The 13626-nt window shown below is 38.9% G+C and overlaps 1 protein-coding gene across 1 annotated transcript; it reads left to right on the top strand.

Annotated features, from left to right (window-relative positions):
- Window positions 1-271: 271 nt before the first annotated feature.
- Window positions 272-12059, top strand: lhfpl5b (LHFPL tetraspan subfamily member 5b). The gene is made up of 3 exons (XM_062054671.1): window positions 272-707; window positions 9326-9562; window positions 12049-12059. Exons 1-3 carry the CDS (start codon window positions 299-301, stop codon window positions 12057-12059), a joined length of 657 nt encoding a protein of 218 aa, XP_061910655.1. The 5' UTR covers window positions 272-298.
- Window positions 12060-13626: the final 1567 nt, after the last annotated feature.

Here is a 13626-nt window from a genome sequence, read left to right as displayed (position 1 = left end):
GTAAAAAAAAATTTTTTACCTTAAATAAATCCTCTGCCTTTTTTTTAATGACTACTTGGTCCTACTACGCTACTGTATTTTAATGCCGGTCATCATTATGGTGGCACAAAAGCTTTCTGAGGTGGTACTTGTTGGGAGAAAAAAAAAGTTTGAAAAAAAGTTGCCACGGTTTTGCTGTGGCAACGGTGTGTGACGTCACAGAGCTGTCCATGGTGCTGAATGCTGACAGAGGTCAGCCGCTGCAAAGGAGCGGCGTCAGCAACAAGTTGTTCCATACTCGTTAAAAAGTGGATCGACGATGGATTTACTCCCGGCCAAGGAAGCTGCCAAAATCTACCACACCAACTACGTGAGGAACTCCCGGGCCATCGGCGTCATGTGGGCCGTGTTCACCATGTGCTTCGTCATCATCACGGCGGTGGTCTTCATTCAGCCCTTCTGGATCGGGGACAGCGTGAACACCCCGCAGGCGGGCTACTTCGGTCTCTTCCACTACTGCATCGGCAACGCGCTCACAACGGAGCTCATCTGCAAGGGCAGCGTGCTGGACTTCAGCTCCATCCCATCCCCGGCCTTCCGCACGGCGATGTTCTTCGTGGGCACGTCCGTGCTGCTGGTGGCGGCCACCGCCGTCTGCTTCAGCCTCTTCTTCTTCTGCAACGCCGGGAGCGTCTACAAGATCTGCGCCTGGATGCAGCTGGCCTCCGGTAAACTTCATAGACGTTGTTTTTTTGGGGTTTTTTTAAGTTTGAATATTTTTTGCTCTTTAAATATGTAAGTTGTAAAAAAAAAAAAAAAAAAAAAAAAAAAGACGTCATAAAATGTTAATATCAAATAAATTCAGTCGTGAAAATTCTGCTTGAAACAAATGAAGAAAGTCTAAGACAGGGGTCACCAACCTTTTTGAAAGCAAGAGCTACTTCTTGGGTAGTGATTAATGCGAAGGGCTACCAGTTTGATACACACTTCAATAAATTGCCAGAAATAGTCAATTTGCTCAATTTACCTTTAACTCTATGTTATTATTAATAATTAATGATATTTACACTTAAATGAACGGTTTAAAAGAGGAGAAAACACGAAAAAAAATGACAATTAAATTTTGAAACATAGTTTATCTTCAATTTCGACTCTTTAAAATTCAAAATTCAACCGAAAAAAAGAAGAGAAAAACTAGCTAATTCGAATCTTTTTGAAAACATTAATTTATGGAACTTCATTAGTAATTTTTCCTGATTAAGATTAATTTTAGAATTTTGATGACATGTTTTAAATAGGTTAAAATCCAATCTGCACTTTGTTAGAATATATAACAAATAGGACCAAGCTATATTTCTAACAAAGACAAATCATTATTTCTTCTAGATTTTCCAGAATTTTTTTTTTGAAAGAAATTCAAAAGACTTTGAAATAAGATTTAAATTTGATTCTACAGATTTTGTAGATTTTCCAGAATAATTGTTTTGAATTTTAATCATAATAAGTTTGAAGAAATATTTCACAAATATTCTTCATCGAAAAAACAGAAGCTAAAATGAAGAATTAAATTAAAATTGATTTATTATTCTTTACAATAAAAAAATTTTTTTACTTGAACATTGATTTAAATTGTCAGGAAAGAAGAGGAAGGAATTAAAAAGGTAAAAAGGTATATGTGTTTAAAAATCCTAAAATCATTTTTAAGGTTGTATTTTTTCTCTAAAATTGTCTTTCTGAACGTTATAAGAAGCAAAGTAAAAAAAATTATGAATTTATTTAAACAAGTGAAGACCAAGTCTTTAAAATATTTTCTTGGATTATCAAATTCTATTTGAGTTTTGTCTCTCTTACAATTAAAAATGTCGGGCAAAGCGAGACCAGCTTGCTAGTAAATAAATACAATTTAAAAAATAGAGGCAGCTCACTGGTAAGTGCTGCTATTTGAGCTATTTTTAGAACAGGCCAGCGGGCTACTCATCTGGTCCTTACGGGCTACCTGGTGCCCGCGGGCACCGCGTTGGTGACCCCTGGTCTAAGACAAAGGTGTCAAACTCATTTTAGCTCAGGGGCCGCACGGAGGAAAATCTGTGCACACGCGGGCCGGACTATTACAACCATAGCATTAAAACAAAAAAATAACTTCAGATGGTTTTCTTTGTCTTACTTTGGCCAAAAATAGAACAAACACATTCTGAAAATATTACAATAAAATATGGAAAAAAATACAAGCAGCGGTAAAGTTTAGATCAGGGGTATCAAACTCATTTTAGATCGGGGGCCACATGGAGGAAAATCTATGCCCAAGTGGGCCAGACTGGTAAAATCACGGCACAATAACTTAAAAATAAAGAAAACTTCAGATTGTTTTCTTTGTTTAAAAATAGAACAAGCACATTCTGAAAATGTACAAATCATAATGTTGTTGGGTTTATTTACACCTACATGTTGTAGTTAATAGTATTCCACCTTTGTTTGTCGTTATTTATACTTTCTGAATAAATTATTAGATAACGTTCATTAGTCAACTCATTGGTGTTCATTTTCAATCCATCAAGATAAAAAAATAATATCAAAATCAAATTATAGGATGTTATTTATGTAGTTTGTTAATTTTCCTCGGCTGATGTACTAACATCATGTGGTTTATTTTTTTGTATTGCGACATCTAGTGGACACATTTAGAACAGCAGTTTATTTCATTCAAAAATTTCGGCCCATATTTATACTTACCAAACTCATCCCGCGGGCCGGTTAAAACCAGTTTGCGGGCCCTCGGGCCGTACGTTTGACACCTCTGGTCTAAGACAAAGGTGTCAAAGTCGTTTTCACTGAGGGCCACATCGCAGTTATGTTTGGCCCAGAGGGCCGCTTCTAACAGTGAATACTATTATTAGTATTATTAGTATCTTCAGGAGTCTTCTAAAGATCCCAAAAAGTCTCAATTTGCCACAGTCCCTCCGTGATCTTGACTGTGTCGAAACTTTTTAAGGAACATTTGAAAACTTCTCTTTTTAGTAAAGCTTTTAGTTATTGCACCTTTTAACTATCATTTTTAATCCACTTTGTATCCTTTTTATAATGTTGCCCATCCATCCATCCATCCATTTTCTACCGCTTATTCCCTTCGGGGTCGCGAGGGGCGCTGGAGCCTATCTCAGCTGCATTCGGGCGGAAGGTGGGGTACACCCTGGACAAGTCGCCACCTCATAGCAGGGCCAACACAGATAGACAGACAACATTCACACTCACATTCACACACTAGGGCCAATTTAGTTTCCAATCAACCTATCCCCAGGTTGTTTTAAAGGCCTACTGAAATGATTTTTTTTTTTATTTAAACGGGGATACCAGATCCATTCTATGTGTCATACTTGATCATTTTGCGATATTGCCATATTTTTGCTGAAAGGATTTAGTAGAGAACATCGACGATAAAGTTCGCAACTTTTGGTCGCTGATTAAAAAAAAGCCTTGCCTGTACCGGAAGTAGCGTGATGTCGCAGGTTGAAGGGCGCCTCACATTTTCCCATTGTTTACAATGCAGCGAGAGCGATTCGGACCGACAAAGCGACGATTACCCCATTAATTTGAGCGAGGATGAAATATTTGTGGATGAGGAACGTGAGAGTGAAGGACTAGAGTGCAGTGCAGGACGTATCTTTTTTCGCTCTGACCGTAACTTAGGTAAAAGGGCTCATTGGATTCCACACTTTCTCCTTTTTCTATTGTGGATCACGGATTTGTATTTTAAACCACCTTGGATACTATATCCTCTTGAAAATGAGAGTCGAGAACGTGAAATGGACATTCACAGTGACTTTTATCTCCACGACAATACATCGGTGAAGCACTTTAGCTACGGAGCTAACGTGATAGCATCGTGCTTAAATGCAGATAGAAACAAAAGAAATAAGCCCCTGACTGGAAGGATAGACAGAAGATCAACAATACTACTATCAGGAGACACCGAACCAAACACTGGACCTGTAACTACACGGTTAATGCTGTGCCGCCTGTCGAAGCCTAGCAATGCTGTTGCTAACGACGCCATTGAAGCTAACTTAGCTACGGAACCTCGACGGAGCTATGCTAAAAACATTGGCTCTCCACCTACGCCAGCCTTCATCTGCTCATCAACACCCGTGCTCACCTGCGTTCCAGCGATCGACGGCGCGACGAAGGACTTCACCCGATCATCGATGCGGTCGGCGGCTAGCGTCGGATAGCGCGTCTGCTATCCAACTCAAAGTCCTCCTGGTTGTGTTGCTGCAGCCGGCCGCTAATACACCGATCCCACCTACAGCTTTCTTCTTTGCAGTCTCCATTGTTCATTAAACAAATTGCAAAAGATTCACCAACACAGATGTCCAGAATACTGTGGAATTTTGCGATGAAAACAGAGCTGTTTGTATTGGGATACAATGTGTCCGAATACTTCCGCTTCAACCATTGACGTCACGCGCATACGTCATCATACATAGACGTTTTCAACCGGAAGTTTCGCGGGAAATTTAAAATTGCACTTTATAAGTTAACCCGGCCGTTTTGGCATGTGTTGCAATGTTAAGATTTCATCATTGATATATAAACTATCAGACTGCGTGGTCGGTAGTAGTGGGTTTCAGTAGGCCTTTAATTGAACTGTTGTTTTACTTCACCTATGTTTTGTACAGCGCTTTGTGATTTTATCTGTGAAAAGCGCTTTATAAATAAAATGTACTTACTTACTTACTTACACAAATTTTTAATGCATTTTATTAGTATATTTTTTAGAAACTAAAATGTAAAAAAAAAATATGATAAGTTGTAATAATTTCACCTCAAAATGTAGTGTATATTACTGTAAATGGAAAAACACTACTGCTGTTTTTATGGTTAAAAAAAAAAAAAAAAGGCAGCTCAATTCTTTTTTTACTGTAAATAAAAAAAACTGCGAGAGGAGCCAGATGAGGTGGTTCGGGCATCTGGTCAGGATGTCACCCGAACGCCTCCCTAGGGAGGTGTTTGGGGCACGTCCGACTGGTAGGAGGCCACGGTGAAGACCCAGGACACGTTGGGAAGACTATGTTTCCCAGCTGGCCTGGGAACGCCTCGCGATCCCCTGGGAAGAGCTGGACAAAGTGGCTGGGGAGAGGAAAGTCTGGGCTTCCCTGTTTAGGCTGTTGCCCCCGCGACCCGACCTCGGATAAGCGGAAGAAGATGGATGGATGGATGGATGGATGGATGGATGGATGGAAAAAAACTGCCATTTTACAGTAAAATTTTTTGTTTTTTGTTGTTTGTTTACCGCAAATCAACAACTGTAGATGTTTCGGTGTATTACTGTAAATGCCAAAACGGCACCACAGTTTATTACAGTAAAAAGAAGTAAAGTTTTTTTCATTTAGAGAAAAATGCTGTAAAAAAACAGTAAATTTCACTATTTTACCAATAAATCTATTGCTACTTTTACATTACACAATTTGATGGATAACTTGCTTTGAAAACATTATTAGTATTTATTTATATTTAAAAAATGGTTTTGAATGTTTGATAATATATTTTTGCATGAGGTGACTTGTCCAGGGTGTACCCCGCCTTCCGCCCGAATGCAGCTGAGATAGGCTCCAGCACACCCCGCGACTCCAAAAGGGACAAGCGGTAGAAAATGGATGGATGGATGGATGGATAGACAATATTTTTAAGTTAACATCAGTTGCGATTACATGGAGTACACATATTTTTTTCCTCCCAAAATAGAAGAACAAATAGATTTAGTAAGAAAAGTTACAGTTCCAGGCTTTCGGGGGCCAAATAAAATGAAGTGGTGGGCAACATCTGGCCCCCGGGCCTTGAATTTGACACCTCTGGTCTAAGACTATATCCACCTCGATAGAGTGGCAAATGTAACTTGGAACACTTCACTCAACATGACGTCATAACGTCATCAAAGCTCAACGAGGCAATAGGAAATATGTTTTAAAAACTATAATAAACAAATCTATGGCAGCATAGAGGAAAGTTATGGATACATTTTACTTTTGTATCTCTTTGCCAATAACTGTGGTGCGTTCAAGGACCCTCGATTAAAGTTACAAACAGAGATGTCACTCGTTTCTAAAGACGGGGGAGGCTTGACTCCCAGGAGATGCATTAATAATCGTATGGTAATAATAATGTGTCATTATGATTTGTATCAGGGGTGTCAAACGTACGGCCCGCGGGCAAACAGGTTTTATCCGGCCAGCGGGATGAGTTTGCTAAGTATAAAAATGAGCCGAAATTTTTGAATGAAAGAAACTGCTATTATAAATGTGTCCACTAGATGTCGCAATAGCAATTCTTTGTATCTTTGTAGATGATGCTACATATGCAAAACATTTTTATAAACCACATGATGTTAGTGCACCAATCGAGGGAAATGATCAAACTACAAAAATAACATCCTGTAATTTGATTTTGATACAATTGTTTTATCTTGATAGATTGAAAATTAACACCAATGGGTTGACTAATGAACATTATCACATAACTTATTCAGAAAGTATAAATAACGACCAAAAGAGATAGAACACTATTAACCGCAACATGTAAGTGTAAAAAAAAACACAAAAAAAACATTATGATTTGTACATTTGTGCTTGTTCTATTTTTAAATAAAGAAAACAATCTGAAGTTGTCTTTATTTTGAAGTTATTGTGCCGTGATTTTACCAGTCCGGCCCACTTGGGAGTAGATTTTTTTCCATTTGGCTCCCGATCTAAAATTAGTTTGACACCCCTGATTTGTATTATTCACTGATGATAATATACTGTATGTATCTGTACTTTACACTTGGAAGTAAAGGGAAACGTAACATATTTATTATCATAACACCCAGCAGGCACAAGACATTGATCCAACATTGATTATACATACATGTCCTTTAAAACTGACTTTGAAACAATGTTGCAAAATAGTTGGATTTGTAAATTGATGTCGAACGTTGGATCCACGTTGTTGGTTGAGAGATGACCAAATTTGAATGGTCAAATCAACGTACAACCTGACATTGAATAAACGTTGTCAAAAAGCATGTTGTTTCAACGTTGTGTTTGTGTTGTAGAATATTGGTTGGGAAATGACCAAAGTTCAATGGTCAAATCAACGTCAGAACTCAACATTGATTAAACGTCCTCAAAAAGCATGTTGTTCCAACGCTATGTTTGATTTGGTCAACATTAGGACCTAATTCAACAAGTTCTCAACGTTGTTTTAATATCGTGTGACTGCTGGGTAGGTTATATGAGTATTTAAATACATATACTGGCCACTTGATATTGAATTTATTGGTAATAAAAAAACCTTGCTTTATTTGAAACAAAAAGCAAATTTTTAGGGGGGGTTATATAGATATGTATTAGATGTGTTAATGCCGTCTTTAAAAAAGTCCAAAATTGCTTTAAGTTTTTTACACATGTTTTAAAAAGATGTTTTCAACCAAATTGATGCAATAATTAGTTTTGTGTGGGGCAGCGACGATGGGTTTAGGGTGGGATGGAAGCCCTTTAGGAATCTTGTGTATAGAATTTGGTGCCGTATTTATAGCAACACCTCAACAAAAATCTGCACTATTACTTTAGCTATCATTACATTGAGGGTACTATACCAGACTGCATGCATTTATCCCACATTGGGAAAAATTCAACTATTGTGGTGTAAAAAAGTTAAAAAAAATAATAAAGTCAACAGGACAAGTAATACAATAATAGTAGAAAAACAAAACAAAACAAACTAAGGAGTGCACTACATATACAGTATTAATAAGGCTATTGAATATAATAACTTAAAAATATATGTATTTTATTTAACACAATCACACAGAATACCAATAAGTCCAACAAAATAACACCAAATAATACATAATAATATCATTCCAATTCCAAACCAGTCACAGCCCAGCAACACTCGGAATAGCAATCAACAGAGCAATTGCAGACACACAAAGACGACACAAGAACTCCAAAAGGCTCAAACAAAAATGAATAATATCTACAACAGTATCAATACTAATAAAAATAACAACATAACAGTGATTAAAAATATTCAAAAAACAACAAGCAAAAAATCACTATTAGTAACACTCATTGCCATCACAAAGTAAATAAAAGCAATAGTGTCAAATTGGCTAGATTGCATCCAATAATTACCACAATGATCAAAGAAGACATATCTTATGTTCATTTAACAGTTGAAACAAATTAATCTACTGGGTCTCATATTTCAAGCTATAACTCATTATCTACACTAAATGCAGTTTTTTTTCTACTGATATAATCTCCATAGCTTGTGTGTGCAGTCAATATGAGTTGGACTACCAACATCAATCCATTTTCTTTAATTACTGTTTGATGATGCAAATTGACAGAAATGCATTTTTATACTTTGATGACACGTCACTAAATTGATGCAGATGACAAATAATACACGTTTGTAGTGGCATCGGGACGTTTGTATTTAGGAATGTGATTGTGTCTTTTGTTGTTTTACCTCTTTTATCCTCTGGATAACTTTGTTTGATTAGGAAAATGCATATTGATTAACATCTGAGCATCACAGTAAATGTGCTAGAGTGAGCTAGAATAGCTCATTTTATTCTGTTGTCCTGAGGAAAGCACCATAAAAGCAGATATAGATTTACAAACAATATTATACATACATTACAAGATACGTTGCAATCTATATCGTGTGTGTGTGTGTGTGTGTGTGTGTGTGTGTGTGTGTGTGTGCGTGTGTGTGTGTGTGTGTGTGTGTGTGTGTGTGTGTGTGTGTGTGTGTGTGTGTGTGTGTGTGTGTGTGTGTGTGTGTGTGTGTGTGTGTGTGTGTGTGCCTGATCACCTCTCAGGTTGCAGGCGGGGTTTGTGCATGGTGTGGAGTTTCTGACACCTCTCTTGGAGCTTTGCTTACATGAAATATGATCAGGTGTCCCCTGAACAATATATCTACACCTCCAACAACAATGCAACATGAGGATGCCAGCAAAACTAGCTCTGATAAATAAAAAAAAAACAGCTATAAAGTGCAAGACAACTACATTTTAATACTGGTAATAATAGCATAAACCTGGCATGAACCTCCATGAAGCAAGTTATTTAATGTTGAATAACTTCCAATACAGTACATCATGCAAACAGCACCAGTGAGATTCTTCTTATGCACCATAAATACAACTTTCAGTCCTTAATGGGGATGTTTTATGTCTTATCCTGCAGCTGGGGCTCAAAAGCTCCCCCTTATAAACATTTATCAACATAAGTGTTCACAAGGGATAATTATTGCAACACAATGCTTCCTTGCTCCCTTTTTTTCTCTTCTACTTCCCCCGCAGCTGCTTTGATGGTGATGGGCTGCATGATCTACCCGGATGGCTGGGACGCCCCGGAGGTGAAGCAGATGTGTGGCCAAAAGACTGACAAGTACAGCTTGGGGGACTGCACGGTGCGCTGGGCCTACATCTTGGCCATCATCAGCATCCTGGACGCACTTCTCTTGGCCTTTTTGTCCTTCACTCTTGGTAACCGGCAGGACAACCTGCTGCCAGAAGACTTTGAGGTGGAGGGAGCAGGTAGGAGATGTTTCAACCAGTTGTCTAAATTAGTAAATATATAGTGAGTCTGTGCATCTCGTATTCATGTGTAGCATGTATACAGTTCCATTTTCTGTAGTCTTCACTGACCAATTGTCATACTAATGTCTTAGTTCATGTTTTAAAAGTAAATATGGGAAAAGCCCCAGGCCTCCTATAAGGACCCCTGATTTAAGTACAGCGTACCACTAGATCGGGGGTCGGCAACCCGCGGCTCTAGAGCCGCATGCGGCTCTTTAGCGCCGCCCTAGTGGCTCTCTGGAGATTTTTCAAAAATGTATGAAGAATGGAAAAAGATGAGGGGAAAAAAAATCTATTTTTTTGTTTAGTATGGTTTCTGTAGGATTACAAACATGACACAAACCTCCCTAATTGTTATAAATCACACTGCTTATATTAAACATGCTTCACTGATTCGAGTATTTGGCGAGCGCCGTTTTGTCCTACTAATTTTGGCGGTCCTTGAACTCACCGTATAGTTTGTTTACATGTATAACTTTCTCCGACTTTCTAGGACGTGTTTTATGCCACTTTTTTTCTGTCTCATTTTGTCCACCACACTTTTAACGTTGTGCAACTCACACAAAGGTGAGTTTTGTTGATGTTATTGACTTGTGTGGAGTGCTAATCAGACATATTTGGTCACTGCATGACTGCAAGCTAATCGATGCTAACATGCTATTTAGGCTAGCAATATGTACATATTGCATCATTATGCCTCATTTGTAGCTATATTTGAGCTCATTTAGTTTCCTTTAAGTCCTCTTAATTCAATTTATATCTCATGGCACATGTAATATGGCTTTTAATTTTTTGCGGCTCCAGACAGATTTGTTTTTGTATTTTTGTCCAATGTGGCTCTTTCAACATTTTGGGTTGCCGACCCCTGCACTAGATGTAGCCCCAGCAGTACACGCACCACAGTTTGAAGCTTCAAATTGTTCCGCCTTTAAGTGGGGTGGCCTGTCAGATTTTAGGGGTAACACGGGCCACCTCCTAGACACACCACTGCAACTGAGGTGTTCCTCAAGGCACCCCTTTAAGTCCTCTCCTTTTCGCCAGTTTGGGTTGCTTTACCTTGTTTACTTCAGATGCGGTCAGTAGTCATTAGTTCATCTTCTGACTTAAACTTGTGGTATTCATCAAGATTCCATTTTAGGTCCTCTTTTTTGTATCATTTGGGCTATTTAACTGGTTGCCCACGAGTTCACATAAAAATAAATTGTGAAAGACACATTGGGTTGAGTTTTTTCTTGCCCTGATTTGGGATCTGAGCCGAGGATGTTGTTGTGGCTTGTGCAGCCCTTTGAGACACTTGTGATTTAGGGCTATATAAATAAACTTTGATTGATTGATTTTTGCAGTAAATTATTTAAAAGTGCTGTCAGAGATTATCTTTGACTAGCTTTTTTGCAAAAGGTCCTTAAAAACAACAGAGCGCTCCTGTAACTCTGACAAAATATATAGACCAAAATCAAAAGTCCACTGTTGGTTCTCAGAATATACAAAATAAGACATATAGTCCGGCCCACGATCCTGAGCTTTCTGGAAGTTAAGCCCCCAGAACAATTTAGTTGAATATCCCTGTGCTGGGGCTACAGTATAGGGCTGACTGCAGCCTAGTGAGTATAATGTAGTATTATATAATGTCCAAAGTTAATATAAAAAAGTGCAAAAATTGTTTGATAGGTCCAAGAGGGAAAGGAAAGTGTTTGATATTGCCCAGTGCAGTGACATGTATTCAAAACTGCCATGCCGCTTTGGCATGAATTGAAAAAGTAAATATTCGTTAGACACTATATAATAAGGGAAAGGGTTCGGCTATAATATAAACTTAAATAGTACGGTCGTTTTGGAAATATGGCCATAAATATGGTGTTCAAAGCGATGCTAAATTAGAAATGATTTCTTTGGGCTTTTGAATGGACGCTGCTGTGATGCTGCAAAGCAAACTCAAACTATTACAAAGAACGTGTTGGCTCCCTAGTACTGAATAAAAGTTGAGCAAAGACAAAGTATAATTGTATCCATGATGTAATCCAGTCCATGAATGTAGGACAAGTAAACACCTGCAGAGCATGACAACAGTGATGATCACCATAATCATGTGGCACCCCCTAGTCGTTGTGGCTCTTAACAACCAGGGGCCGGCCCTGCTAGGAAGGACACATTTCCAGTGCCATGCTACATAAAGACAAAGGAAAATCCACAACTGCAGCTAATGTAGTCTTCAGTGAACCTAAGAGGGACAATAATGGCTGAATGTAGGGTCATTTTTAGTGGATAGCAAACCTTTACAAACTATACACTGACTACTCTAAAGTGTATTGTCCCTGGAGAAGATTGTGTCTTGTGAGATATTGAATAGACCAAATTGATTTAACACTAAATTACAAACAACTGTTAGTTACTAACAGAAAATAACTGTTGTCATATTTTTAATACATCATCTTTTCATTTCACAGAAAACCCCTAAAGGCCCTTGGATACACGCTGAAGACTTTCAAAGATGCTTTATAGCAGTGGTCCCCAACATTTTTGTAGCTGCGGAACGGTCAACGCTTGAAAACCGGTGGGGTGGGGGTGTATTTGAAAATACAAATAATAAATAAATCAATAAATACAATCATGTGTGCTTACGGACTGTATCCCTGCAGACTGTATTGATCTATATCGATGTATAATGTATATGTTGTGTTTTTTATGTTGATTTCATGGAGAAAAAAAAATATATATATTTTTTTTTTTTAATTTCTTGTGTGGCTCGGGGACCACTGCTTTATAGAGCATTCTACTGGATCATCATCTAAACCAGGGGTCGGCAACCCGCGGCTCCGGAGCCGCATGCGGCTCTTTGACCTCAGCTCAGCTGCATACTTGCCGACCCTCCCGATTTTCCCAGCAGCTTACTTACGATCTCCGTGCCTCCCCTAGAAATCCCTCGAGGAAAACATTTTTACCTTAACAACTGAATTAAGGGCATACCCTGATGGCTCTGCATTAATTGTCCTCTATAGGTTGTACACACAGACAGATCCCATGTTGAGCTTGGACTCGTACACGTAGGAGACAGCAAGGCATACTTGTTCAACAGCCACACAGTTTACACTGACGGTTGCCGTATAAAACAACTTTAACACTGTTAGGTTACAAATATGCGCCACACTGTGAACCCACACCACAAAAGAATGGCAAACCCATTTCTGGAGAACCTGCGCACCTTAACACAACATAAACACAACACAACAAATACCCAGAATGCCATGCAGCCCTGACTCCAAACCCCCCCACACATCAAACCCCCCCCCCTCTCCGTGTGTCGGTTGAGGTGGGCGGGGTTTGGTGGTAGCTGAAGAGTCAGGGCTGCATGGCATTCTGGGTATTTGTTTTGTTGTGTTTATGTTGTGTTACAGTGCGGATGTTCTCCAGAAATGTGTTTGTCATTATTTTTTAGTGTGGTGCATATTTGTAACGTAACAGTGTTAAAGTTTTTTTCTACGGCCACCGTCAGTGTAAACTGTGTGGCTGTTGACCAAGTATGCCTTGCTGTCACTGACATGTGTAAACAGAAGCTGCATTCAACATGTGTGACCGAGCAGGTGAGCTATATTTGCAGACTTTAGAGGGCACTAAAAGCAGTGCTATCAAGTCCTGCACCTTCAGGAGTCTCCGGTAAAATTGGGAACGTTGGCAAGTATGACGCTGTCAATCGCCATTCATATAGACCTCGCGGGCCGCGTTAACATTAGGTTGTCATAATAAGGTGTGTGCCGGGGCGTGTGTTTGAGACCCCTGGTTAAAACATAGCACAAAGCTTAAAAAGCTTTCTTTGCAGTGTTATTTCATTTTAAATTTTCGAAAAAGTTATGTGGCTCCTATTGTTTTCTTTAATTTGCGAAACTTGTCAAAATGGCTCTTTGAGTGGTAAAGGTTGCCGACCCCTGATCTAAACCAAAGCAAGATGGAAAAGTCACACAGCAGCTCTTTGGCACTAAAAACCTATTCAAGATGAAGAAGCAGAATGGACACAGCAGTTTATTCCG

Source organism: Entelurus aequoreus, linkage group LG07 (genome assembly GCF_033978785.1).
Source record: "Entelurus aequoreus isolate RoL-2023_Sb linkage group LG07, RoL_Eaeq_v1.1, whole genome shotgun sequence".
Lineage (NCBI taxonomy): Eukaryota > Metazoa > Chordata > Actinopteri > Syngnathiformes > Syngnathidae > Entelurus > Entelurus aequoreus.
The sequence above is the reverse complement of the archived record's forward strand: the minus strand, read 5'-3'. Positions and strand labels throughout refer to the sequence as shown.

What these genes read in the sequence shown, in the direction of transcription:
- lhfpl5b (XM_062054671.1), top strand. Translation starts at nt 299, where the DNA reads ATGGATTTACTCCCGGCCAAGGAAGCTGCCAAAATCTACCACACCAAC. An exon ending in CTGGATGCAGCTGGCCTCCG is followed by an intron (nt 708 to 9,325) that starts GTAAACTTCATA and finishes CTTCCCCCGCAG; the next exon opens with CTGCTTTGATGGTGATGGGC.